The following is a 26,956-nucleotide window of genomic DNA, read 5'->3' as shown; positions in this document are numbered from 1 at the left end:
GCTGCCGTCTATGAGGTCGCACAGAGTCGGACACGACTGAAGCGACTTAGCAGCAGCAGTAGCAGCAGCAAGACAGTTTTAGGAAGTTGAAAGAATATAATGAACACCCATATACAGACTACCTAGAGTCTACATTTATATTTTAACCAAATCTGTTTTATCACATTCCTCTATCCTTTTGTCTCTCAGTCTAGCTTGTTTTTCTTGAGGCATTGCAAAGTACATTGTAGCAATCAGTTCATTTCAACCCTAAAACTTCAGCGTGCTCATTGTTAACTAGAGGTCAATGCTACTCTTTTATCTTTTGATGTAAAATTTCGTACCAGATGCAAACCTTAAATATCATATGATGAACTGACAAATACATACACCTATTTAATACAACATCTATCAGGATAGAAAACATTACCATCAGTCCAGAACTTCCCTGGTGCACTTTCCCAGGCAGCTCCTGTCCCCAACCCCCAGAAGCAGTCCCTGTTTTAAATCCACATGTATTACTAGTTTTTCTTGTTTTAGAACTTCCGTTATATACAATCATACAGTAGTTACTCTACACAAGGCTTCATTTACCCATCATAATGCAGGCTTTATCCATGTTGTGAATATCAGTAGTTCCTTTTTGCTTGCTGATTCTCTAGTGTGATTGGGATCCTATATGACATCAATTCTATGGACACCTGGGCTGTTTCCAGTTTTCCCCTAAGGCGATGAAAGCTACTATACACATTGTTGCACAAGCCTCTATGTGGAAATGTTTCCATTTTCTTCCTTTTCTGGAGTAAACAATTAAGAGTGGAATTTCTGGGTCATAGGGTTTGGGATGTGTTTAATTCATAAGAAACTCCTGGACCAAAATGGTTTGAATTTTGGTTTCCAAAGTGGTTAAGCTATTTTATACTCCCACCAATGCTGTATGAGAGTTCCACTTGCCCCAATAATTACTGTCTGTAACTACCACTACCTGTTTTGCTTTCGGCAGTGCAGAGTTGAATAGAGAAAGTGTTTATTTGTATCTGCCAGGAATCTCACCATCTTGAGCTCGCAGTAGGCAGCCCTAACCTAAGCTTGGCTGTGCATGTGATTGAGGTTATAGCCCCAAATACAGCCCGATTGGGACCTACTACATGCCTTTCAGGAGCAGTTTCATCTTGAGAGGAAATGCAAGAATAATTGATATCAAGAATAATTGATATCATTTAATGATCACCCATGATGTCTATTTATGTAAACAATCTACTTTATGCTCCATGCAAAGTCTACAAGAGAGATATTCCCAATTTAAAAATAAGACAGCTAAGGCTAAAAGAGATTGCCAAAGTCACCTGAGTCCAGTTAGTGACAGAATTGGACTTTAAGCATAGGTAGTCTTGACTCCAAGGCTGTAAGATTCATGTGTACATTGGCTCATGTTGCTGAAGAGAAGTTTCTAAAGCAAATCGAATTATTAGCTTTTAAAATTGACCATAAACATGGATTTGCTTTGTACCATTATAATCAGAAGCTCAAGTAGAACCCAACTAAAAATCTACAAATATTCCAGCATTCCAATTAATTATTTGTTAAATAATTTACATTTTTAGCAAGTTCTTTTTACCCTAGCATTCCAACTTAGAAACAAGCAATCTTTGTAGTGTGTCTTTATTGCCCTCGTCGTCTTGGCAAGTTTGTTTAGATACAAGCATGTCTTAAGGCAGAGTAGATGAGATGGTTGGATAGCATCACTGACTCAATGGACATGAACTTGGGCAAACTCTGGGAGTTAGAGGGGGCAGGGAGGCCTAGGGTGCTGCCATCCATGGAGTTGCAGAGTCAAACATGACTTAGCAACTGAACAACAGCAAGGCGGAGTAAGATGAAGGTTTTGCTGTTTTGATCGTTTGATACTTCCCCACTTACCTGAATTGTGAATTGTTTATTTGAGTGTATCTCAGTGGCAACCCACTCCAGTGCTCTTGCTTGGAAAACCCCATGGACGGAGGGGCCTGGTGGGCTTCTGTCTATGAGGTCGCAGAGTCAGACACGACGGAGGTGACTTAGCAGCAGCTTAGCAGCTACCCTCTGAAAAAGTGAAAGTGTTAGTCGCTCAGTTGTATATGAATCTTTGCAAACCCATGGATTGTAACCTGCCAGATTCCTCTGTCCATACAGTCCTTCTCTAGAGGATCTTCCCAACCCAGGGATCAAACCTGGGTCTCCCGCATTGCAGGCAGATTCTTTACCATCTGAGCCACCAGGGAAGCTTCAAGAATACTGGAGTGCGTAGCCATTCCCTTTTCCACGGGGTCTTTCTGACCCAGGGATCGAACTCATGGCAGGCCAATTCTTTACTGTCTAAGCCATCCTCTAGCTAGATTTAATTCCCTCCAGAGCAGGGAGTGATGATGATGATGAAGAAACTAGACTTAACTAATCTAAGTTGCATAGTGAGCAGATTGAAGCATTGGGATTTGAACCCAGCCAGCTGTGTTTCAGTGCCTGGGCCATTAGGCATATCGCTAGTGCTGCATTTGTACTTATCTGCCCCCGACACTGCTAGCACAATGCATTCATTCTTGTGTTAGTAACTTAGGCCTAGCTATTCAGTTCATTTAATAGAGTCCCCACTGAGTCTGGTCCTCTATGGGGCAGCAGTGTGCTGAACTACCTTGTGTCCCATCTTTGAAGAGTGAAAATTATTCTGGGGACATAAGGTTTGAGCAGATGAAATGATTACTCAATGATATGGGGTCACATAATGCAAGCACATGATGTGATAAAGAGAGACTAGATGTGATAGGGTACATGGAAGCCGGCATGGAACCCTGTAAGGAGCTCTTATCTTGGTTACTCAGCATTGCAGCAACAGCTGCGTAGTGAAGACATAGATCAATAGCTTTCATACATGCAGCTTAATAAGTGGATTTATATGGTACCTACAATATAAAATGAAGATTGTATTGATAAGCCTCCATATCGTCATATAATCATATAACTGGAGTTTATTAAACATTTACATGTGCCAGGCAATATGCCAAACACCTTTACGCCTTCATTGCATTGATCCTTGACCAAAACCTATATGTGTCTGTGTGTCTTTGTCCCTGTGTCCTAGGGAGAGATGGGGAGGTCCTGGCTAGATAGGATATTATGACTATCCCTTTTTAACAGATGATGAAACCCCAATGTTGGATTTCTAATAATTTGCCCAATGATATGGCTCATATTACGGCTGAATGTTAAAATGGGATTTGAACCCAGGTTGGCCTGCCTGAACACCTTTGCACACTCAATGCCTACACAGTATCGTAGCGATCATAGTTTAATCCTTTGAAGAGTGGTTTCATGTCTATGGAGCTAGTATAACAGCTCTGAGTTCCTTAAGAAACATTTCCTGAGGATAAAAGTACCAGAGTGGTGCTTCCTGATGGTGTTTTGGGGGTTCTGGGGGGCACTTAAAAAGTGTTATGTGCTCCAGGCCCCTTTAATTGGAGCGGGTTTATGTTTCTCTATTTGTACATTTTTGCATTCAGTATCCTGCTGGTGTGCTATAATGGAGTATCTGAAATCTTGGAACTTAAAAAGAGACCGCCAGATGTGGTGATGACTGTGGTGTTTCCAGGTATGGAGGAAATACATATACATGCCTTGAACCGTTTGTCTGGCAAAGTTAGTTTTGCTGGCTTACGTACCCAAGACCTGGAGATTTTTAGTTGTCATCTCAATTGGAGTCCGTGCCATATATTCTTAGAGTAGACCGTCACAGCACCATGCCACCTTCCAGGATCCTCAGAGCTCTGGGAGCGCTGCATCGAAGCTACTTATTTAAAGAAGGCTTCTGGAGCTTGTGGTTCTGAAGAAGTCCATTTAGTCATCAGAGGAAGCCCCAGGGTCGGGAGGTGGGCCCAGTTTTCAGCCTTAACAAGGCAGGGCATTGCCACTTTTGAACACAGTTGCCTTTGAGAAAAGGGTATACTGCTAGTTAAAAATTCAGAACAAAACCAGACCTGTTCGATTTGCAAGTCACCCTTTATGCACTGGTTGGCAAACTGCTCTGAGCTCCCTATGGGAGGGGCAGGTGGTGATCTATTTTAGTTAGTGGCAAGTACCTAGTGATTGAAAATAAACCGTTGGGAAATTCAGCTGGCTCTCACCCCTCACAAATTACGTGGACATTGGGAGTGGGTGACTTGAACAGTGCAGGAGATATGGCCTGCTCAAACACATTACTGATGTCCCATCAGCCAAGATGATGGTGAGTATCACATTCGGGCTGTTAGTTACTCAGATGCCGTTTTAGTCCTCTTCAGCTTTTCCCTGGGATGGGTGAGTTCCCAGGAGAAATTGAAATCCCTTTATCTTGCTGATCTTAGGTGTTTGATAAGAACCTCAGTGAAAGTGCGGCTTCCCTGGTGGCTCAGACGGTAAAGAATCCATCTGCAATGCAGGAGACCTGGGTTTGACCCCTGAGTCAGGAAGAGCCCCTCCAGAAGGAAATGGTAACCCAGTCCAGTATTCTTGTCTAGGAAATCCAATGGACAGAAGAGCCTAGTGGGCCACAGTACGTGGGGTCACGAAGAGTCGGACACAACTGAGTGACCAACCCTCACTGAAAGTGGGCACAGTGGTAGTTCAGGATGGGGACTGAGTCAGCAAACAAACTCTGCCGGAGGGAACACCTTGAATCTTAAACCACTGGGCAGTTTGGTGGAGGGTGGCAGGACCTAATACTCTATTGCTAGTTCCTTTTTTTTTTTTAATTTATTGATTTGTCCATATCAGGTCTCAATTACGTCATGCAGGACCTTTCACTGTGGCGCATGGACTCACTAGTTGTAGCCCTTGGGCTTCAGTAATTGTGGCATGCAGGCTCCCCAGCTGCGGTGCTCGGGCTCTGGAGTGCGCGGGCTTAGTTGCGTCATGGCATGTGGGATCTTAGTTCCCTAATTAGGGATTGAACCTGCATTCCCTGTGTTGCAGGACAGATTCTTAACCACTGGACCAGGGCTCAGGAGCAGGGAAGCCTGGCCTGTTCCTCTTCACTGTGAGTTATTTGCTTCTGATAGAGGGTTGTTACCCCTTCTTTTGTCTGTTTTTGGAGGGGCATGTTCTTAATTAGGAGGTCCTTCATCGAAGAGGGCTTGGGGAGTGTCCAGTAAGTTGGGAACAGGCGTTTGGTGTAATGGTATGAGGCAGCACCAATTTGCGGCTAGCGGAAATACCTGCCTCAGAAAGCTTTAGTAGGTCCTGGGTTCCTGTGAGGACAGGGGTGTGTCACCTCTCCAGTGGATGTTTGTCTGCCACCTCCCACTCAGTTTTGAAATCATTAGGCCCAGAGGGGTGGGGCAAGTTACTGATAGAGATAAGGGTGTTTTTGCTTTCTTTTTCAACACTTTATGGCTTATTGCTTCCATCCTAGACTCTGCGTCAGGTAATCCTCAGCTTCAAGGAAGCAGCGCCATGAGAAATATGGGTGAGGTGCGTAGGGACCGTAGGTGTTGGGGTCAGATGAACTTGGGGTCAAATCCAGCATGCCTTTACCCCTGAACGATCTTAACCAAGTGACTCAACTTCTGAGCCACACTCTCACTTCCTTTGCCACCCAGGCCAGCTTAGAGCGTGTGGCAACCTCTGGGTTTTATGCTTTTGGCATTGATAATGAAGAATCCCACCCTCCCACACCTTCCCACCCCTTGCTATTTTGGCCGTGCCACAAAGCTGGTGGGATCTTAGTTCTCCAACCAGGGACTGAACCCAGGCCCTCAGCAGCAAAAACTCAGAGCCCTAACTACTGGACCGCCAGGGGAGCCCCAGAAATGAATAATTCCTTATTTGAGAATTTATAATTTTCTCATGAGCAGCCTCCTTGCTCACTACAATAGAAAACTTTGCTGGAAAACTAGACCTGAATTTAAATTTTGGTTTTAGTTTTTCTTGACTTGAGCCTTGGCTTTCTTATCTGGAAATGGGGGTCATTGATGATTAATGCAGAGAAGGCAATGGCACCCCACTCCAGTACTCCTTCCTGGAAAATCCCATAGACCGAGGAACCTGATGGGCTGCAGTCCATGGGGTCGCTAAGAGTTGGACACGACTGAGCGACTTCACTTTCACTTTTCTTTCATGCATTGGAGAAGGAAATGGCAACCCACTCTGGTGTTCTTGCCTAGAGAATCCCAGGGCCGGGGAAGCCTGGTGGGCTGCCGTCCATGGGGTCACACAGAGTCGAACATGACTGAAGCGACTTAGCAGCAGCAGCAGATGATTAATGAGATTATGTTTGTAAACATCATTTAACAAATTTCTCTTCTATTAAAAATATCTACATATTGGGCCTTAAATTAACTGAATCTCCTCCACACCTGCCTCTGTCTTTTCATTGTTTTATTACCACAATAATTCAGATGCAAGTAGGGAAGTCTGAGCTGTGTCCTGGAGACCAGAGGTGAAGGCAAGGTTCTGGGCTTCAGTTTTTCAAAAAAGTCACATAAGAAAGTATAAGATGAATTTGATCTTTCAAATAAACCTATAGTAAAACCTTGCTTCTTTGATTTTTTGTAGTGGTGGTGACACCATTTAGAAGTAACTGGAGAGAGAGATTTATAAAGGAGAGTGAATGCAAATATCCAACTGGAAAAAAAATTGCAGATATACAACCAATGAAACTATCCTTTTTAATATACAAAGAGCTCTTTTAAGTTATTAATAAAGGATATATGTTTAAAAGGCAAGACATGTGAGTAGAAAATTCATAGAAAAAAGAATTTACACTGCCAGTTGGTAATTCAAAATGTCTAACCTACACAAAGGAAAGAAGTGATTAATTGTATGTGACATAGACACACTGGTGACAGTGAAACCCATTTGTTGGTTTATCTGGAAAGAATTTTTAGGAAGATAATTCGGTGATATCTTTGGTTTTCCTGGTGGCTCAGATGGTAAAGAATCTGCCTGCAATTCAGGAGACCCAGGTTCGATCCCTGGGTTGGGAAGATCCTCTGGAGAAGGAAATGGCTACCCATGCTATTATTCTTGCCTGGGAAATCCCACGGACAGAAGAGCCTGATGGGCTACTGTCCATGGGGTCACAAAGAGTGGGACACGACTGAGTGACTAACACACTTGGTAGTTAAAGACATAAATCCTTAGAACCAGCAATTCAAATCCTTTTCACAGAATGTGTCAGCTAACAGTCTTCTCTGTGTTTTGTTTTTTTTTTAAATAATTTTCTTTCTTTCTTTTTGCCTGTGCTGGGTCTTATTGCTGTGAGAGCTTTTCACTCGTTGTGGCGAGCAGGGGTACTCTCTAGCTGGGGTGTGGGGGCTTCTCTTGTTGCGGAGCCCCGGCTCTAGGGCGCACAGGCTTCAGCGATTGCAACACGTGGGCTCGGTAGTTGTGGCTCCCAGGCTTGAGAGCACAGGCTCCATGGTTGTGGCGCAGGCCCTTGGTTGCTCCGTGGCATGTGGGATCTTCCCGGACAAGGGATCAAACCTGTGTCTGCTGCATTGGTGGTCAGATTCTTTCCCACTGAGCCATCAGGGAAACCCTGTTTGGTTTTTTGTTGTTGTTGTTATTTTTAGTATTTATTTATTTGGCTGTGCCGATTCTTACCTGTGGCACATGGGATCTTTCAGTTGTGGCCTGTGGGATCTTTAGCTGCAACAAGTGGGATCTAGTTCCCTGACCAAGGATGGACCCTGGGCCCCCTGCCCTGGGAGCATGAAGTCTTAGCTCCTGGACCACCAGGGAAGTCCCTGGCCTTCCCTGTTTTTATAGTATGAATATATCTAAGGACACTCAGGGCTTCCCAGGTGACTCAGTGGGTAAAGAATCCACCTGCAATGCAGGAGTCATAAGAGATGCGGGTTCAATCCTTGGGAAGATCCCCTGGAGGAGGGCTTGGCAACCCACTCCAGTGTTCTTGCCTGGAAAATCCCACGGACAGAGGAGCCCAGTGGGCTCCAGTCCATAGAGTCTCAAAGAGTCAGACATGACTGAAATGACTGAGCACACACAAGGACACTCAAGAAACATTAATAATGGTTGCTTTGGGGATGTGGAGAAGAAAAGAGATATCTGCTTTTCACTTTTTCCCACTTTTGTACTGTTTGAACATTTTGAAAAATCAGATGTTAAAATTGTTTTCTAGACATAACAACTTGCTTAACAATAAAATACATCTTACCTCTGATCTTAGGATCTTCTTAAATATTTTGTTTAGCAAATGAACCGTCAATGAGCAAATGAAATATGAGATGTTTTCTTAATCCATTGCCTCATACACCAAATATAATCATTCAGCAGAATAATCTTGCTGGGCCTCACTGGGCCCTATGCCCTGTGGCTGTGTACTTAAGAAACCAGCTATAGGTTTCTCCTGTAGATTCTCCTGCCCCAGAGCCTTGCTCCTGCCCAGCCAGTCTGACTGTCCCAGACCCACAGATACCATCCCCTTTCATACCAAATGACATAGCCTCTGCTCTGGACTTCTAGGATGTCCTGGAAGGTAAACAGTGGTGGTAGGACTTGGGCCAGGAATAGGATAGGAGTAGGCAAGAATTAGAGGGGCTGAGAACTAGAAGAGAGGAGCCACGTAATCAAAGAAGCCATGACAGTGACAGCAGTAACTGCCGACTGACGGCTTACCGTGGACCTGTATACTCAGTTACAATGTGTTCTGTATTTTGTGTAAGCTCATGAGCCCTGGGAAAGTCAGCATTATGAGCCCTGTTCTGCAGGCGAGGTGACACGCTCAGAGCGTCCATACAGGTACTGAAGCAGCTGAGCTGGAATTCAAAACGGAGCCTGCTGCTGCTCTGTGTGAGCAGCTCATGCATGGTGGGGAGGTGGGCACTAGGGAAGGGGTCCATTCAGTGTCTCAAGGGGTCACCTTACAATTTAGCTCCAGGCGTCATGATGCTGGGCCTGTCTCAGAGATATTGGACTCTGGAAGGACTAAAGTCTTTGGCTGTGTTAGTTGTGATTATGAGTGTTTGTGGAGGGGCATCAGGCAGCAGAGATGAAGAGGAATGTCTGAACTGGCGGAGTCTGAAAAGAATGACATTCCTTCTTGGGAATGGATTTATCAGCAGTACTTTATTATTTGTGATTTCCCTACAGTCCATCAGCAAATACTGCAAAACCACTATTCTTGATGGAGCTATCCCCTCCAGTGAATCCAGCTGGGCTAGCCTTGAATCGTGACCAACCAGGGGCAGCCTCGGCTGCCTCAATCCCCCGCGGTCGCCGATTCAGCAGATTCACGTATCCTGGGCTACAGAATGCTGAGGCAGGCGATTCATCTTTGATTTTCCTTTTCATCCCCCATGAGAGCCTCACATAGTTTTCCCTACAAACTGGCTGATGTCCCACTGCCAGGGGAGGCTCAGAACTGGTATGCCTGGAAAAGTCACCCATGGCCACAAGGGGAGCAGTCTCTCTAGATGGGGTTGAGGTTGCCCTAGCTATCTAGCAATGGTGGCTAAAGGGCTGGGGGACCGCTAGATGCAATGGAAGGGACAGAAAATTAGTACTTCCTGAGGAGGAGTGCTGAAGTCTCTGGCAAAGATCCTGGTGGCTTTTCTTAGACAGATTTCTTCAGTCTTGCCTCAGGATGTTTCTTTTACTTTTTTTCAGTCTGAGAAGCAGCCCTGACGCTGGGCCTGGGGGACTCAAGTGTGAGTGTCAGGCTGTGTTTGCCAAGAGCCTGGATGGAAGGTTTCTAGTCCTTATTGAGTGTGTTCTGAGTTCTTGGTATTGTGCTGGGTACTTGAGGCATCTTACTTGGTTTTCCCCTCACCTTAGCCACATCAGGTAGGAAGGTCCTGCTCTGGAGATGAGGCAGCTGAAGCTCAGAGGCTCAGGAATCTGCCATGTCCCCAGATTGGCTGGAGTTCTGGTGTGGGTAATGTGGGAGCCAGAGCCAGTCTCTCTTATGTATTGTTACCAGCAAACCAGGGTTGTGTGGAGGTAAGGCCCATGTAATCTCGGGGGCATGATGTCCACTTCAGGCTGCCCCTCTGGATGATAGGGACTGTGTTGGTGAGTGCCCTCAAGGACCTGGGCAGAGGTTGGCCTTTCTCAGGACCAAACACTCCTTGCTGCTGAGAGCATGTGGGTCAGAATAACCCCTTGTTTCTCTTAGTCAGAGTGCATCCCAGATCCCTTGATCCATTCTCCCTTACTTCAGTGGCAAGTCTCCCATCAGGAGAAGGGCTGAGTATTGACAAACATGCCAATAAGTGAATCCCCGCCTCCCCCCCCCCCCCCCCCCCGAAATAATCATGTATCCTTTCAGAAGGCATGTGGCGGGGCACTGGAAGACTGGTGGAGCAGGCCTGGTTGAGGAGACTGCTCAGGGGACAAGTCCACCTTGTCCCAGTCCTGGCCTGCCCCCTGAGCCCCAGCCCCGGCTTGGGCCTCCACGCCTCTTCAGCACTTCCATTCTGCACCGCACAATGGTGTGTGTCCCCGCAGCCCCTATTATCATCTGGAATCTAGATGTTTCCTGTTCGGCTCTGCTTATTTCCTGGAGGGACTGTGCCTTCCTGTGGCACCTGGAGCTCTTGACCCACTTGTGTCTGTGGAGTCTCCCTCTCTCCCCTCTCGCCCGCACCCTGTGGCTTGTCGGAGTGGCCGGACTCTTGTCTCATATACTCTTAGGTCAGCATTCTCTCACACTTGAGTAAGCCTGGCAGGGGGCACCTGCTAGACTTATTTACGAGGCCTCTTAACTTACAGTTAGCTGGATTCCATTCCACTCCCTTGTGTGACTCTCATTCCTGCCGAGGCATTTTGCCGTCACTGTGTACAAACTTAAAGACTACATTTTGTTCAGAGATCACAATTTGGCCAAAGGCCCAGGTGGGCCATGAGCTTGTAGCAGTGTATTGGGTGTCCTCGGGGCATGAAGAACAAAACCGAGGCCTGGTCTCTTGATGCAGGGCTTGATGGGCCCTGTGAGCTCAATGGGGACTTGGGTGAAAGCCCTTGGGAAATAGTCAGCTTTTGTGAGGGGGGTGGGCACCCCATCATTGAATAGGAAACTGATTCTTCATGTGTATCCTAAAAGTAATATACAAGTGGTTAGCATTAAGAAAAAGAATATGAGGCAATACATAAAAGTGTGTAGAAAAAACTAAGACCCACTTTTTTCACCCACATCTCATCACCTAGAGATGACCAGTCCAGTGTTTATGGCAGAATTCTTGGGTTTTATGTTTTGGTCTCTGTGAAACAGTTACGCTTTGTCTCCTGAATTAATAGTGGCCCTTCTCTCTGCAGAACATGGAGAGTTCCTGGCTCTGGACCTTGGAGGGACCAACTTCCGTGTGCTTTGGGTAAGAGTAACAGACAATGGACTCCAGAAGGTTGAGATGGAGAGCCAGATCTATGCCATCCCCGAGGACATCATGCGAGGCAGTGGCACCCAGGTATGATGGCCACTGGGGCTCTGGGCCCTACAGGAGCAGATGATGCTCCTTCTCTGTGGTCTTGGAGGAAGGAGATCTTGACTCCCCTCTTTGCCGGGTGATGCCCCTCAACGCCTGGAGGCTAGGTGGGGGCCTCCATCAGGAGAGGTGCATGTGGCCAGAGAGCATATGCACGAGACCCCAGGGTCTGGATGTGCTTTAGTGGGAGGGATTTTGACTTTCTCTCTCATCTGAGCTTTGCTTGCATGCACTGGTGATTGAGGAATCTGATGTCAGGAGGCTGGACCAGTACACCTGGATACCTATGATTAGTGGTGTCATTGAATAGCAAGTCAGGAGAAGACATAATTGTGGCTTGACACTGCCACCTGTCACAGTGATTGTTCTGACTCACCATTGTTAGCATAGCAAAACATGGAATGGAACCTGCTTCTTAACCTTTTTGGTTATTTGCTCTCCCTCTTTTTGACGTTCTGAAACAGAAGAGGTTTTACACACAGGGATAGGAACCTGTTGAAAAAAATCCAGCTTTGGGGTGTCTCTTCTACCTGGCACTGCAGTGGGCTCTGTGTACTTCCACACTGGCCCCAAATCATGCTAAGTCATCCCCACATCTCTGTGACCCCAAGTCACGTTCTGTACTCGGCACATACGATAAAAAGAGTGGATGGAGAAGAAATGTGAAATCCAAGTAGAGTTGTCTCAGTGATAGCTAGAAGAGAACAAGCAAGGATGGACTTGCCATCATGATAGTGTCTGAACGTGTGTTGAGCACCTACTGTGTACCGGCTCACGGATCCTTGCTGGGAATCAAAGTCCTGGTCTACCCTTTCAGTTCTTCAGATCCAGCGGGGCCACCAAGACACACACATCGGCCCACCAGAAGTAACACACGTTTGTGTGGATTTCCTCCTTTCGTCCTCACACTAGCCCTAAGGCTGGGTGCTTCTATTCTGTCCACTTTTAGATGTGGAACTGGGCTTTGAAGGATTGAGTGACTTGGCCTTAGATTACAGAGGAGGGAGGGGCCAGAGGCAAGGCGCAAAGCCAGATCCAAACAACCAGAGCCTGTGTTTGTCCGGCCCTAGGAGGCTCCATCCGCTTTTCAGGCCCCGTGATGTGGTCTGTGGGAATGGTGCTTCCTGGAATTAGACAGTATGGTGGTCTAGGGTCCCTACTACCTGCCCCTGCTTCCAAAGTAGAAAGCACTCCCCAGAGGGGCTAGTGCTGACTCTTGGGGGCTCTCCCTCTCAACAGTTCCCCCAGGAGAGCCTTCCTACAGAGGGCGCTCATTGCCATGACAGCAGAAGTATCTGGTGGGTGGGTGGGTGATGGCCACAGGCTCAGCCATTGTTCTCTGTTCTTCATTATCCAAGGACAATGGTGACCCTTTCACCTGCTCTGCACAAGCTTCCTCAGGATGCTCTTTCTGCTCCTATTCTAGCTGCTCTCAGTTCATGGAGAGGAATCACCTAAAACATTCCTGGATACTTGCACAGCTATAGGGATCACTCTTGAGTGCTGGCTATTCCTACTGTGTTTATTATACCTAATATGTACTCAATAAAAGTGTGAATGGAGGAGGTGATATCTAAGTAAGGAGCACATCTTGCATGGTCACCTCTTGAGCCTTAGAGCTTAGAAGAGGTAGGAACTTCTCCCTTCTAATGCACTGTTCTTCCCGCCACAGCAGACCACCTCCTGGGAAGGGAATTTCGGACCATGAGCAGGACATGTAGGGGAGAGAGTTTTAGACCCTTTGTGTGTCCTTGGAGACGGCCCTGAGGAAAAACCTGCTTTCCTTGTTTTAATGCTGGGGCTGGGCTACAGTCTCTGGGACTGTAAGATCTGAGCTCCACTGAGGTTGTCACCTGGCTCCAAAATACAGAAACAAAATGTGTTAGTCCAACAAATCTATGAAAGCCATCTGAAAGAAATTATGACTCGATTGCAATACAAAGGCTTCCAGTAGATTAAAAAAATGCTATATAAAAATGAAACAAAGAAAACTAGAAAATACAGGTGCTCATTTCATCCCAAGGAAGGGAAAGAATGCTATCATCGTAAAAACTGCAGAAAACTGGGATGACCCAGAGGGATGGGATGGGGAGGGAGGTGGGAGGGGAGTTCAGGATGGGGAACATGTGTACACCTGTGGCAGATTCATGTCAATGTATGGCAAAACCACTACAATATTGTAAAGTAATTAGCCTCCAATTAAAATAAACAAATTTATATTAAAAAAAAAACTGCAGAAAACACTTGGTAAAAAGATTGGAAGGAGAGTCATAGTGGCTATTTTAGTGGTAGAATTATTGATGCTTTTTCCCCTATCTTTTCCTTTTTCTTTCTTTCTTTTTAAAATATTATCTATCAACCTTTAATTATAGGAAAACAAATAAAATTTAGTTAAAACCATGACCAAATCACCATACTCAAAACTTGCAAAGGTTTTTAAAGATCTGTGAACCCGGGTAGTATGAGTCCTGGACAAAGTCTGTCTCATGGCCCATGAACTTCCACTTGGGAATGGTGAATTACAAATGGTAATAGCAGCCAGTTTAGATTTTGTAGTGTTTCCTGTGAGAAGGGGAGTGAGCAGAGTCTCAGATCAGTAATGGAAAGGAAGCCTTTTTCCCTTCATAAAATAATGCCCTTTGAGCCTTTTTATGGTAGGAAAGTGTTAGCTCTTTCTCCCATATCTTATCCTTAGATCATCAGCTAACAGAAAAGGAGACAGTCTTCCTTTAAAGGAAGCAGATGGTCTCCTCCTCCCCTCTTTTAAAGAGCTGCAGGTTCTTCTAACCCAACACTGTCCCATAGAACTTTCAGAGTGGTAGAACTGTTCAGTATCTGCCCTGTACTGTGAGGCAGCCACTAGCTACTTGCAGTATTGAGGCCTTGCATATGACTAGTGTGATTGAGGAAGTGACTTTTTAAAAATTCTAATTAATTGAAATAGCTACAGATGGCTAGTGGCTACTGTATTGGGTAACACATTATCTAATGCCTCTTCACTGCCTCTCTCTCTTTTTTTTTTCCTGCCTACCCCTGTTGGTAGTGCAATTGGAAAGAGCAATGATCAGGTCTGGGAGAGGGGAAACCATTTCTCTTTCTTCAAACCCTCCCCCTATCTCTGATGATTGGCCTTATCTCTTTGCACAGCTTCTGTAACTTCCTTTTTTTGGATCACACTATTGTACTAAAGATAATTTTGATTAGAGTACCAGGAAGAAGGTTCTGGGAATTTGTTTAACCCTATTGTAAATTGTGTCACTGATCAACTTGCCAACAGAACAGAAGTTGCTGAATATCTATCCAGAAACCCTCTTTCCACATTAAAATCCTTGATCTCTGCTCAAAGGAGTTGGCATTTAGGCACTGGGGATCCTCTTAGTGAGAGAGCCCTGTCATTACCCAGCATGTACTCTTGAGAAAGTTTTGGCTTGGAAATTGAGTGTTTCAGCATTACCTGAGGTTAGTTTTACACATGACCAGACAGAGACAGGATCCACTGGGAAGTTCAGTTAGAGCCAGTCCCCTTCTAGAAGGGGCTGGCCTTGTCTTCCTAGATTCTTCCCACTGACTGAGCATACCCCAGACATCTGGGGGGCCAGTGCACCTCTTATCCTACCCTGTCACCCCAAGCCTCTCAGTCCCTTTGTAAATGCAAATACTTTTGGTGGTTTAGTGCAGTGGTTCTCAAACCACTGCTTCAGGATTACTTCGAAGGCTCTACCACCACCTTCTGATTCAGGAGGTTTAAGTTTGGACATGATGATGATGCTGTGGACTACACTTTGGGAGTCCCTGGACTAGTGGAATCTTCCTTACTTCCGCCCAGAAAAGAAAAGAAACATTATCTCCTTTCACCTCTCTTGGCTTTTAGATTTTGCCATCTGGTCAACCTGGCTCTTTGAATCTGCTCAGTCTTTTGGACCTTTGCTTACTTTTTGCACCAAAACATTCCTAGCCTCAGCCTCTGTGTCGAAGGGGTCACCAATTTCTCTGTGAGGATTTTGAATGGGGAAAAAGGAAGCCAAGGGGCTATGGGCTTTGGGACAAATTGAAAGTGGATGATTTCTTAGGCTTACAAGTTTTCTTGGGAGCTTCAGATCCTGCTCACAATAGTTATATTGTGAGTGAGGCTGCCCATCCGCAAACCCTGTTTCTTTTTCAGTGCTCTTTGTGAGCTCACTTAGGTTCTCATATTGAAGTTAGAAAACAAAGATAGCTTCTTGGAACTGCCCCCAGAAGACTGGTTTTTAGAATGGAGGAAAGATCTACAAGTTACTTTTGTTAAGTTCATTTATAGAATGCCAACAGAGAATCTCTCATCCCCTCCCCCAGTCACAAGAGACCAGATTGCTAAAATACTTGTTGGCAGTCAGATGGGTTGCCCTTTCTGGTAAGATAGTCAGCTGTGCCTCCTTGTCAAGGGAGATTCTGACAGAGCCACTAAAGGGTACTCTGTTCCTAGGGCTTGCGATGACTTTCTGATTAGCTTTGGCTGTGATTTTTCCCTGCCTAATGTGGTTATTTTGATAACCCCATTGTGGTTTTGATAAATGGTCTAAGTGGAAGACAGAATTTAATAATCACTAACTAGTGTTAAGTCCTTATATGTGTTGACTTATTTAATCCTTTTGGTAACTTGTGAGTAGGTCCAGTTATCACCCCTATTTTATAGATGAACAAACTAAAACTTCAGAAGGGATACATATCTTGCATGTACTCAGCCAGCCTAGTTCCTTTCTGAGCCCAAAGTCCATGCTCTTAATCTCTATGCCTTTCTGCCTCCCTGCTCATCTTCCTGTGTTGTGTGCCCTTAGCTGTTTGATCACATTGCTGAATGCCTGGCCAACTTCATGGATAAGCTACAAATCAAAGATAAGAAGCTCCCTTTGGGTTTTACCTTCTCGTTCCCCTGCCTCCAAACAAAACTAGACGAGGTAAGATGAATCCTTAAGACATTTTTGTTGCTTCATTCTTTGGACTGGGGGGACTGGAAAGAGCTCTGAGCCACTTGCTACTATGGTGATGGAGCTTGCTCTGATGGATTGCATGGACAATGTTTGAGTATTGGGAAATCTGTCCTTCTAGGAGAGTGTGTGTAGGTGTATGTGAGAGGGATGGTAAAGAGGTATTGGGTAAGTGGGGAGTCTTAATCACTGTCCCCTCAGATGACTAAAAGCAGGCCGACATACATTGCACATTATCCATATCCCTCTTAGGGAAACAGGAGTGAGAAATTAGTCAGGGACTCCTTTGTTCTAAAGTGTCATGATAAACATCCTTGAAAGTTTACAATGTTAGGATACAAGAATCTTATTTTGGCAGTTCTACAGCCTGCTTCTTGGGGACAGTAAATCATTCATTTAACCTCCTTACTTGGTCTCTAACATAGTTTCTCCTTCACAGGCTAATAAGGAAGACCTGTATAAATTCAGTCAGGACTTTAGTTTAGTTTAGCCCCATGGCAGAGGTCTCCTGATGATGAGGAGTACAGACTGAGTTTTGTGGGAAATCAATATTTCTTGGTCCTTTTCCAGAGTTTCCTGGTCTCGTGGACCAAGGGGTTCAAGTCCAGTGGTGTGGAAGGGAAAGATGTGGTTACTCTGATCCGGAAGGCCATCCAGAGGAGAGGGGTGAGTAGGGGCAGCAGAGGGAGATGCAGGGGCTTGGGGTCTGGAGGCCCTTTGCATTCTTTTGAGTCCACTCTGAAGTCTTGCCTTGTCGGGTCCTTAAATTGGCATGAGAATTTTCTGTGGGTCTTAAGGAGAGGTTTTCTTTTCTTCTTCTCTGTTATGTCACCCAAAAATCTTCGTTTTTTTCTCCCAATTTTATTAAGAGTTAGCTCCCAATAAAGTATAAGTTTAAGGTGTGCTGCATAATGACACGCCTATATATTGAGAGACAATTAGCACACCAGTGATCTTATATATGATCAGATGCCTTTGGGGTCTTTAGATTAGCATGATGGACAACTAATCATAGCCTTGGTGAAAGAAAAACCCTCATTTTCAAATGAGAAGTTTGGGATTTATGTTGGTATCAGGGTGGAATGGGGCAGAGAAAGGACATGATAAAGGTCTAGTCACAGAAGGGCAAGACCTACTGGGAGGGAGGGAGAGATAGAGAAAGAAAAGAAGAAAGAGAATGAGAAGAAGACAATGATAACAAGACACGCTCTTCTTATCGTAGTAACGGCTGTGAACTACACTGCAGGCCTGCTGTAAGGGAAGTCCTCTGTGATGAAGACCAGTGGGGTGGGCAGTGAGATGCTGTCGTTAGACTGGATCTGGACCCAACTTCCAGCTCTACGCCTGCTCTTGAGCTGTGTGTCTTATTACTCTTCGTCTTCACATCTGTAGTCTTTCTGTGACAGTGAAAGTTAGGGTTCTCCTTTTATCCCTGCAGGACTTTGATATTGATATTGTGGCTGTAGTGAATGATACCGTTGGGACCATGATGACCTGTGGCTATGATGACCAGAACTGTGAGATTGGTCTCATTGTGGGTACGTGAACACTGCGTGTGAGCATTGTGGGTGTGTGAACAGTGCTGGCCAATGGAGTGCGGGTGTGGGCTGCAAAGAGAGGAGGAGTCCATGGCCTGGATCTTCCTTTGTACTTCCTGTTAGAAGATAATGGTATGGTCACTTTTGAGGGCTGAGCCAGGACTTGAGGAGTTGTGGGTGGTAGTGGGTTGGACCATGTCGAGATGCCCCAGGAGCCTCCAGGGAGGAATCCCAGTCACACTGAGCGGTCTGAGGACAGAGTTTTAAGAGGGAGATGGGGGCTGGGGGCTGGGGGAGGACAGTGTGAGTGGGTGCTGAGCATTCTCTTGTTTTGTCCAGGCACAGGCAGCAATGCTTGCTACATGGAAGAGATGCGCCACATCGACACGGTGGAGGGCGACGAGGGCCGGATGTGTATCAATATGGAGTGGGGGGCCTTTGGGGATGACGGCGCGCTTGATGACATCCGTACGGAGTTTGATCAGGAGATCGACATGGGCTCTCTGAACCCCGGGAAGCAACTGTGAGTGGCCCCCCGTGTGCAGTGGGCTCAAGGGCTGGGCTCAGGAGCTGAGGTGGGGGCTGGCCAGGGCTAGGGGGTGGTTCTTATTTTTACTTTACAGCTTTATATATAGCCCCTAAAGTTACCAAGGCACCCACTGCTTATGGAAATGTGCTTGTTACATATATTGTGACTATCAGTTGCTGAGAGCTGTCTACAAAAGATAGAGCAAGTGGACAAACCAGAGTATGGCTAATAATTTGACCCTCAAGAGTGGTCATTTTAGAAGATCGTATTCTAAGTGTGCTGCCCTGCTCTTTCACTCTGCCTTCAGGCTGTATGTTGTCCATAGAAACAATTTGTGCACCACATAAGAAAAGCCACGATGAGATAGCAAAGATAAGGGATCTGAAAGCTCATTTCATAGCTCCCACCTCTGTCACTGCCCAGGGCATGAGGCTGAGAGTTGGCTCCTAATTGCTGCCTATTATGAACTAGGCTGAGTTGCAAGAGTCCCAGGGCCTCTTGCTATAGCTGTAGGCAGGCTCAAGGCCTGTAGAAAAGTTGGTTAAGGAGCCCCTTTGGCCTCCTTCTCTGGACCTGTGGTCCAACCTCGGTCCTTGAGTGGACTGGAGGAGGGGCTCTAACTTTTTTTTTGGTCCCTGGATGTTATATTCTCCAATCTGGTCAGACTTAGTTTTTGGTTACTTCTGGCTCTTATAAAACGTTATTTCAATCTCACAAACATTTGCCTGATGTCCTTATTAAAGATCTTGAAACAGGGATTGCCGCAAGCTCTAAAGGCAATTACAAAACATTTTGAGCAATCAAGTCCTCTCTGGCCTTTTTTTTTGAGCCTTGCGGGATCTTAGTTCCCTGGCCAGGGACTGAACCAGGGCCCTCAGCCCAGAAAGCTCAGAGTCCCAACAACTGTACCGCCAGGGAATTCCTAGGCCCTCTATGGTCTTATTGGTGCTGTGACTATTGTAGGAAATCTAGTACTTATCCCTGCTAGAAAGAAATAAAATCCAACCTTATAAACCAGCTTTATAAGAGAGTCTTTTGCTCTATGGGGGGGTGTCCTTGCTTCCTCAAAGCACAGCTTATTTAAGTCACAAGCTTCTCTCACATGTTGAAAAGAGAGTCCATTCATAGAATACTGGCTGTGTCTACCACGGCTGGTGAGAAATTCATGGACTGAAAAAACTGCTCAACAAACAAACAAAAACAAAAAAGGCTGGGAGGACATATTGCCAATGGATCAACTATCCCTGAAGTTATTGCTGGGCTTGAATACGAACTTTTTTCTCACTCGTTATATTTCTAAATAAATGTGTTCCAAACACCAACTGAAACAAAGTGTTTTTAAAACCTGAGATAAAAACTTTTACCACTCACACTTCAGAGCCCCACTGGCGCCCTCCCTTATCTCTCACAGAACCAGCTGTTTTGGAGAAGGTACGGAAGTAGACATGTGAGTTCCTTACTGCCGAACCTGGGCTGCCTCTTAGGCAGCGTGCCTGTGCGGCACTTAAACATTTTAAACATACCTCCTGCTCAAGCAGCTTTGCCAGCTCTCCACTTAGCTCTAGTTCTGCCATACCTGTGTTTGGGTCTTGGGCAAGTCACTTCCTGAGGGCCCGGCTTCTTCTCTTGTAGTGTGCACCAGGTGACTTTGGAATTTCTTCACACCCTGCTCTGGGCCTTCTCTGAAGGCCCTGTGTGGGACCTAGATCCTTTCTAAGATACCAGGAAAGGGCCTTTTTTTTTTTGGCTAAAAAGAATTGCAAGGGCGGTTTCGCCTGTCCTATATCTAAGCCAGGAAGACTTTATAAGAAAACACTGTCACCTAGTGTTGAAAAAATAAATTACCCAACTTCCCTCTCGGCTATCTTGTCGCCTTCCTGCTCAGAAACTGCCAACATGTCTCACTTCCAGATTCCCCAAACCGTGCGACACTTAGAGCTCCTTCTCATCTGTCCCTATTCTTGCCCAATCCCCCTTCCATCCCACGTTGTTCTGTTTTCTCAGGAAGCCACAGATGGCCTGCAAGGGGAAGGAAGTTTGAGGTGACGAGTTGCTAGCCCTGTGCTCCCAAGTTTAATTAGAGTGACCTGTGTTTTTTTTTTTCCTGCTTGAGATAAATACTGAGGTTTTGCATAAGAATTCATTTTAAAAGAGCATTTCCTTGCTAGAGAAAAAGTTTATTAAAAATTGCTACCCTACCACATAACCCACTACACCTCAAATTCAAGCTTTGGGGGAGTGTCCCACACTCCCTGGGTGTTTGGTTTGGCTGCTAAAGGACCCTCCTTCTCCATAGTTCGAGGCCCACCTGCCTGCAGAGGCAGCCTAAGCTCCCAGTGCCTCCAACCCCGTTTGTGCCCAGCTGTCACTTCTCTACACATCTCACTCCTGGTCAGCGCCGCACACGTTTGCCTTTGTTCTGCATAGGCACCATGCGTGCCTGCTGCTTCTACAAGGACGGGTCAGGTTTACTGGCAGCAGAGACTTATGTTTTTTTGCTGTATCTCTCTCTGCAGATTTGAAAAGATGATCAGTGGAATGTACATGGGGGAACTGGTGAGGCTTATCCTGGTGAAGATGGCCAAGGAGGAGCTGCTTTTTGGGGGGAAGCTCAGCCCTGAACTTCTTGCCACAGGCCATTTTGAGACCAAAGATGTTTCAGATATTGAAGGGTAAGCTTCGGGTCCTTCTCTGTTTGCTGGGACCTCAGAAGGGTGGACAGATGGCTGGGGAATGAGGAAGAAGCTCAGGCTGTTGACCCTTCAGATGTGGACAGCAGGAAGGTCTCCCCCAGCGTGAGGCCTTGGCCTCACGTTGCAGGCCTATGGCTTGATGTCACTTGCCACATATTTTCCACTTGTGTCTGTTTTGAATGTGCTGACTACCAGAGTGACTCATGGTGCTGGGGAGAGCTGGCCCCCATGCAAGGACTTTCACTTTTGTACTCGAGTTCCTGCCTGGCACAGGGATCTCAGCTTTATGCTAGAGGTTCCCTGTGGACCCTTCAATGATTTATTTTCATCTACTTCTCTTTCCTGAAGCCCTGGCATTTCATTCCTTTTGTTGTTTAGTTGCTAAGTGGTGTCTGGCCCTTTGCGATTCCATGGACTGCAGCACGCAGACTCCCCTGTCCTTTACTGTCTCCTGGAGTTTGCTCAAACTCATGTCCAGTGTTCAGTGATGCCATCCAACCATCTCATCGCTGATGCCCCCTTCCTCTCCTGCCTTCAGTCTTTCTCAGAATCAGGGGCTTTTCCAATGAATTGACTCTTCACATCAGGTGGCCAAGGTATTGGAGCTTCAGCTTCAGCATCAGTCCTTCCCAATGAATATTCAGGACTGATTTCCTTTAGGATTGACTGGTTTGATCTCCTTGCAATCCAAGGAACTCTCAAGAGTCTTCTCCAGCACCACAATTTGAAAGCATCAGTTCTTTAGCACTCAGCCTTCTTAACTCTCACATCTGTACATGACTACTGGAAAAACCATAGGTTTGATTATATGGACCTTTGTCTGCAAAGTGATATTTCTGCTTTTAATATGCTGTCTGGGTTTGTCATAGCTTTTCTACCAAGGAGCAAGTGTCTTTAATTTCATGGCTGCAGTCACCATCTGCAGTGATTTTGGAGCCCGAGAAAATAAAATCTGCCATTGTTTTCATTTCTTTGCCCATCTATTTGCCATGAAATGATGGGACCGGATGTTATGATCTTTGTTTTTTGAACGTTGAGTTTTAAGCCAGCTTTTCCACTCTCCTCTTTCACCTTCATCAAGAGGCTCTTTAGTTCCTCTTTGCTCTCTGCCATTACGATGGGACCATCTGCATATCTGAGGTTATTGACATTTCTCCTGGCAGTCTTGACTCCAGCTTGTGATTTATCCAGCCCAGCATTTCACATAATGTACTCTGCATAGAAGTAAAATAAACAGGGTGACAATATATAGTCTTGACATACTCTTTTCCCAGTTTTGAACCAGTTCATTGTTTTATGTCCAGTTCTAACTGTTGCTTCTTGACCTGCATACAGATTTCTCAGGAGGCAGGTAGGTGGTCTGATATTCCCATCTCTGTAAAAATTTCCACAGTTTGTTGTGATCCACACAAAGGCTTTAGCATAGTCAGTGAAGCAAAAGTACATATTTTTCTGGAATTTCCTTGCATTTTCTATGATTTAACAGATGTTGGCAACTTGATCTCTGATTCCCCTGCCTTTCCTAAATCCAGATTGTACATCTGGAAGTTCTTGGCTCACATACTGTTGAACCTAGTTTGAAGGATTTTGAGCATTATCTTGCTAGCATGTGAAATGAACACAATTGTATGATAGTTTCAACGTTCTTTGGCATTGCCCTTCTTTGGGATTGGAATGAAAACTGACCTTTTCCAGTCCTGTAGCCATTGCTGAGTTTTCCAGGTTTGCTGGCATATTGAGTCCAGCACTTTAACAGCATCATCTTTTAGGATTTGAAATAGCTCAGCTGGAATTCCATCACCACCACTAACTTTGTAGTGATGCTTCCTAAGACCTACTTGACTTCACCTCTAGGATGTCTGGCTCTAGGTGAGTGACCACACCACTGTGGTTATCTGGATCATTAAGGCATTTGTACAACTCTTCAGTGAATTCTTGCCATTTTTTAAATATCTCTGCTGCTTCTTTTAGGTCCTTGCCATCTGTGTCCTTTATTGTGCCCATCTTTGCATGAAATGTTCCCTTGATATCTCCAGTTTTCTTGAGGAGATCTCTAGCCTTTCCCAGCCTATTGTTTTTCTCTATTTCTTTGCATTGGTCACTTAAGAAGGCTTTCTTCTCTCTCCTTGGTATTCTCTGGAACTTATTTAGTTGGGTGTATCTTTCCCTTTCTCCTTTGTCTTTCACTTCTCAGCTATCTGTAAGACCTCCTCAGACAATCATTACCTACTGGCGATTTTCAGAAAGGGCTTTATCCTGACTCGTGCTTCATAACAGAAAAAGAGGTCCTTGGATGACCCATTAGTTCCAAAAGTTAGAGTTGAGGCCTGCATTTTCACTGAGCAGCGGGAATGGGAGTGAGCATGGCCTGATTTTTGTTTTCCAATCAACGATATCCAAAAAGTTGGACTTGGTTTCCTGTTGTTGTTGTTTTTTTTTAACTGCATCTTTATTTATTTATTTATTTGTTTTTGACTGTGCTGTATCTTCATTGCTGTGCAGACTTTCCTCTAGTTTCAGTGAGTAGGGGTGGCTTTTCATTGCTGTGCGTGGGCTTTTCATTGTGGTGGCTTCTCTCGTTGTGGAGCGTGGACTCATTGGCTTCAGTAGCACGCAGGCAAAGTAGTTGTGGTTCCCGGGCTCTAGAGCCCAGGTTCAATAGCAGTGGCACATGGGCTTAGAATCTCTGTGGCATGTGGAATCTACCCAGACCAGGGATCAAACCTGTGTCTCCTGCATTGGCAGGTGGATTCTTTACCACTGAGCCACCAGGGAAGCCCTGGTTTCCTCTTCTTGAGACTTCCACTTGTCACTTGAGGAGGCCTTGTTTCAGGTACCAGATGGTGGAGAGGAGATGATTCTGGTGCTAACAGGAGCAGTGAGACAGTCCAAATGACTTTGTTATTAGTGGGATACTTGAATGAACTGTACCTCCTTGTTAAACTTGGAGGAAATGACAGTGCTCGATATTTGTGGACACTTAATTCCCCCTAAAAAGAGGGCTAATCTGAAAGCATCAACCCTTGACCAACATCTTTAGATGCAAGTTAAAGCACTGCCAACTGCACTGTGAAATGCAACAGACTGACTGCTTGATAGAGAGAAAGTAGGGTGGGCTCCACAGCTGGGTTCCTGTGGTCAGAGAGAGTTGGTGGCAGGGACAACATTCCCACTATCCTGAGACAAGCAAACTGGTGATACACACACAACTTGGTGTGTAAAGCCCCAGGAACAGGGCCTTGTCCTCCCATAGTGTGTGCATAAGGAAACTTGGTTGTTCTCACTGGGGAAACAGGGGCACCTGAAGTACTGCATGTGTTGGGGGTGGCAGAGGGGAAAGAAGACGTCAGCTTGTGCTTTCTTTGCCTCCTTGTTCCATAGATGGGCAGAACAGTGAGGCGGGTGTCTGCCTTCCCTGGGACGTGGCATTTGCCGGGGCTGAGGGCTTTCTCTGTGGGCACACATCTTCCCTCCCACCGGCCACGGTGAGTAGATGCCTGCTCACACACTGTTTCTGATCCCCAGGGAGAAGGATGGCATCCAGAAGGCCCGTGAGATCCTGGTGCGGCTGGGTCTGGACCCAACACATGAGGACTGTGTGGCCACTCATCGGGTCTGCCAGATCGTGTCCACACGCTCAGCCAGCCTGTGCGCGGCCACGCTGGCAGCCGTGCTGTGGCGCATCAAGGAGAACAAAGGCGTGGACCGGCTGCGCTCCACTGTCGGGGTCGACGGCTCAGTCTACAAGAAGCACCCCCAGTGAGTCAGCACGCGGGCCCTCTGAGAGGCCTGACTCCGCAGGAACTCAGGGTTGCACTGTGAGGGTGGTGGAGATGGGCCATGGCGTCCAGGTTCTTTGTGGAATGAAAGCTCCCCACTGGGCAAGTGGGAGCTGAAAGTGTACTGACCTCAGCATGGGTGGAGGCTTTCCTCGGAGCTCTCCTGGTTTTTGGGGGCTCTTTTTTTGTACTTTCTTAGTTCCAGTTTCTCTGGCTCACCTAGGTATTGAATTAATCCTGCCCTGCCTTCTATGTTTTGATCCCTTAGTCATAAGTGCTTAAATATTCAAATTTCAGTTGGGACTTGAAAGATATTTTTTTCTATGGTACCCACTTAGCTCATCATTTTCACCTAATAAGAACACCAGGTCAATGGCCCTGCATTAACTGAAGGGGAATGCGGAGGGTCTCAGCTCTTCCATGTCCTAGGCTCCTGGCCCAGTGCTTCAGAAACTTTAAAGTACACACAGATGACTAGAGGATCTAGTTAAGAGGCAGATTCTGGTTCAGAAGGTTTGGGTTCAGCCTGAGATCCTGTGTCTCTGATAGCACCCAGGGATGCTGCTGGCCCATGGGCCACACTTGGAGTATTAAGGCCTTGGAGATGGTGGCTCCAAGCAGCCACCACACAAATCCTTAGCTGTTCAGACACCTCTGGGGTTCTTGGCAGAAAGCAGCCAAAGAGAGGCCGAAGTCTAGAAGAGCATTTTGACGTTTCTGTTTTTGGGTCTTTCCTAGGGAGCATCTGCTGAATTGATGAAACATGAATAGTAGTTGGTGTCAGAGTCACCTGAGGCTGATAAGTTGGGCAGAGGAGCTGGGGCCTGTGAGAAGGGGGTCTTCTGTGAGTGTGTGCAGGAAATGGTGGTTTCCCAGAAGGGTCCTTTTCTTTTCACAGGGTAGTTGCAGTTAAATATTTTGAGCTTTTATGCAGTGACCCCTAACCTGGGAAAGAGTAGGGAGAGAGTGTTTAGGGTGTCATTTGGGCTGAGGTGGTGAGCTACTGCCCTAAACATTTGTACCACTGACCCTACTTGTGGGCACCCAACTCTTACCCCTCTCTGTGACTGCAGCTTTGCCAAGCGTCTTCACAAGACCGTGCGGCGCCTCGTGCCTGACTGTGACGTCCGCTTCCTCCGCTCTGAGGATGGCAGTGGCAAGGGGGCAGCCATGGTGACGGCAGTGGCCTATCGGCTGGCTGATCAGCACCGAGCCCGCCAGAAGACCCTGGAGTCTCTGAAGCTGAGCCGTGAGCAGCTGCTGGAGGTCAAGAGGAGGATGAAGATAGAAATGGAGCGAGGTCTGAGCAAGGAGACTCACGCCATTGCTCCTGTCAAGATGCTGCCCACCTACGTGTGTGCCACCCCTGATGGCACAGGTATTCAGAAGGGCTGCCACCCAGCTCACCGCAGGGCTCAGTCACTCCAAGAGGACTCCCTTAGCCTTAGCATTAGGTGTTCAGGTCAGATTGTCGAATGTGTTTCTTCAGCTGTAGTACTGGGAAATTCTGGTGTTCAGTGAGCTCAACCAAGGCACTCCTTTGCTAAAACTGAACAGTGATCATAGTAAATACTTGCTTATTATGTAAATGAATGCTTACTATGTGTCAAACGCTTCTCTAAGCATTCCACATGTATTAATTCATTTAATCTTCAACTGTTAACAGACACTAGTAGTTAATTTTGTTTGTTAATAAGCTATTATGTTTTACACAAAACCTAGGCACAGGGAAATTAAGAAACCTGCCCAACTAGACAGAGAATGCAATGGCACCCCACTCCAGTACTCTCGCCTGGAAAATCCCATGGATGGAGGAGCCTGGCAGGCTGTAGTCCATGGGGTCGCTGAGGGTCAGACATGACTGAGCGACTTCACTTTCACTTTTCACTTTCATGAATTGGAGAAGGAAATGGCAACCCACTCCAGTGTTCTTGCCTGGAGAATCCCAGGGATGGGGGAGCCTGGTGGCCTCCCATCTACAGGGTCACGCAGAGTTGGGCACAACTGAAGCGACTTAGCAGCAG

At 46.2% G+C, this 26,956-nt stretch overlaps 1 protein-coding gene across 1 annotated transcript in view; it reads left to right on the top strand.

Annotated features, from left to right (window-relative positions):
• HK2 (hexokinase 2) overlaps positions 1–26,956 on the top strand; it is a 69,379-nt gene that overhangs the window by 29,952 nt on the left and 12,471 nt on the right. Inside the window, exons 3-10 of the mRNA XM_027554793.1 lie at positions 11,263–11,411; positions 16,244–16,363; positions 16,964–17,059; positions 17,832–17,931; positions 18,271–18,454; positions 20,977–21,132; positions 24,679–24,912; positions 26,006–26,310. Coding sequence (XP_027410594.1) covers positions 11,263–11,411; positions 16,244–16,363; positions 16,964–17,059; positions 17,832–17,931; positions 18,271–18,454; positions 20,977–21,132; positions 24,679–24,912; positions 26,006–26,310 — 1,344 coding nt within the window. The remainder of the gene's footprint in view (positions 1–11,262; positions 11,412–16,243; positions 16,364–16,963; positions 17,060–17,831; positions 17,932–18,270; positions 18,455–20,976; positions 21,133–24,678; positions 24,913–26,005; positions 26,311–26,956) is intronic.

Source organism: Bos indicus x Bos taurus, chromosome 11 (genome assembly GCF_003369695.1).
Source record: "Bos indicus x Bos taurus breed Angus x Brahman F1 hybrid chromosome 11, Bos_hybrid_MaternalHap_v2.0, whole genome shotgun sequence".
Taxonomy (NCBI): Eukaryota; Metazoa; Chordata; class Mammalia; order Artiodactyla; family Bovidae; genus Bos; species Bos indicus x Bos taurus.
The sequence above is the reverse complement of the archived record's forward strand: the minus strand, read 5'-3'. Positions and strand labels throughout refer to the sequence as shown.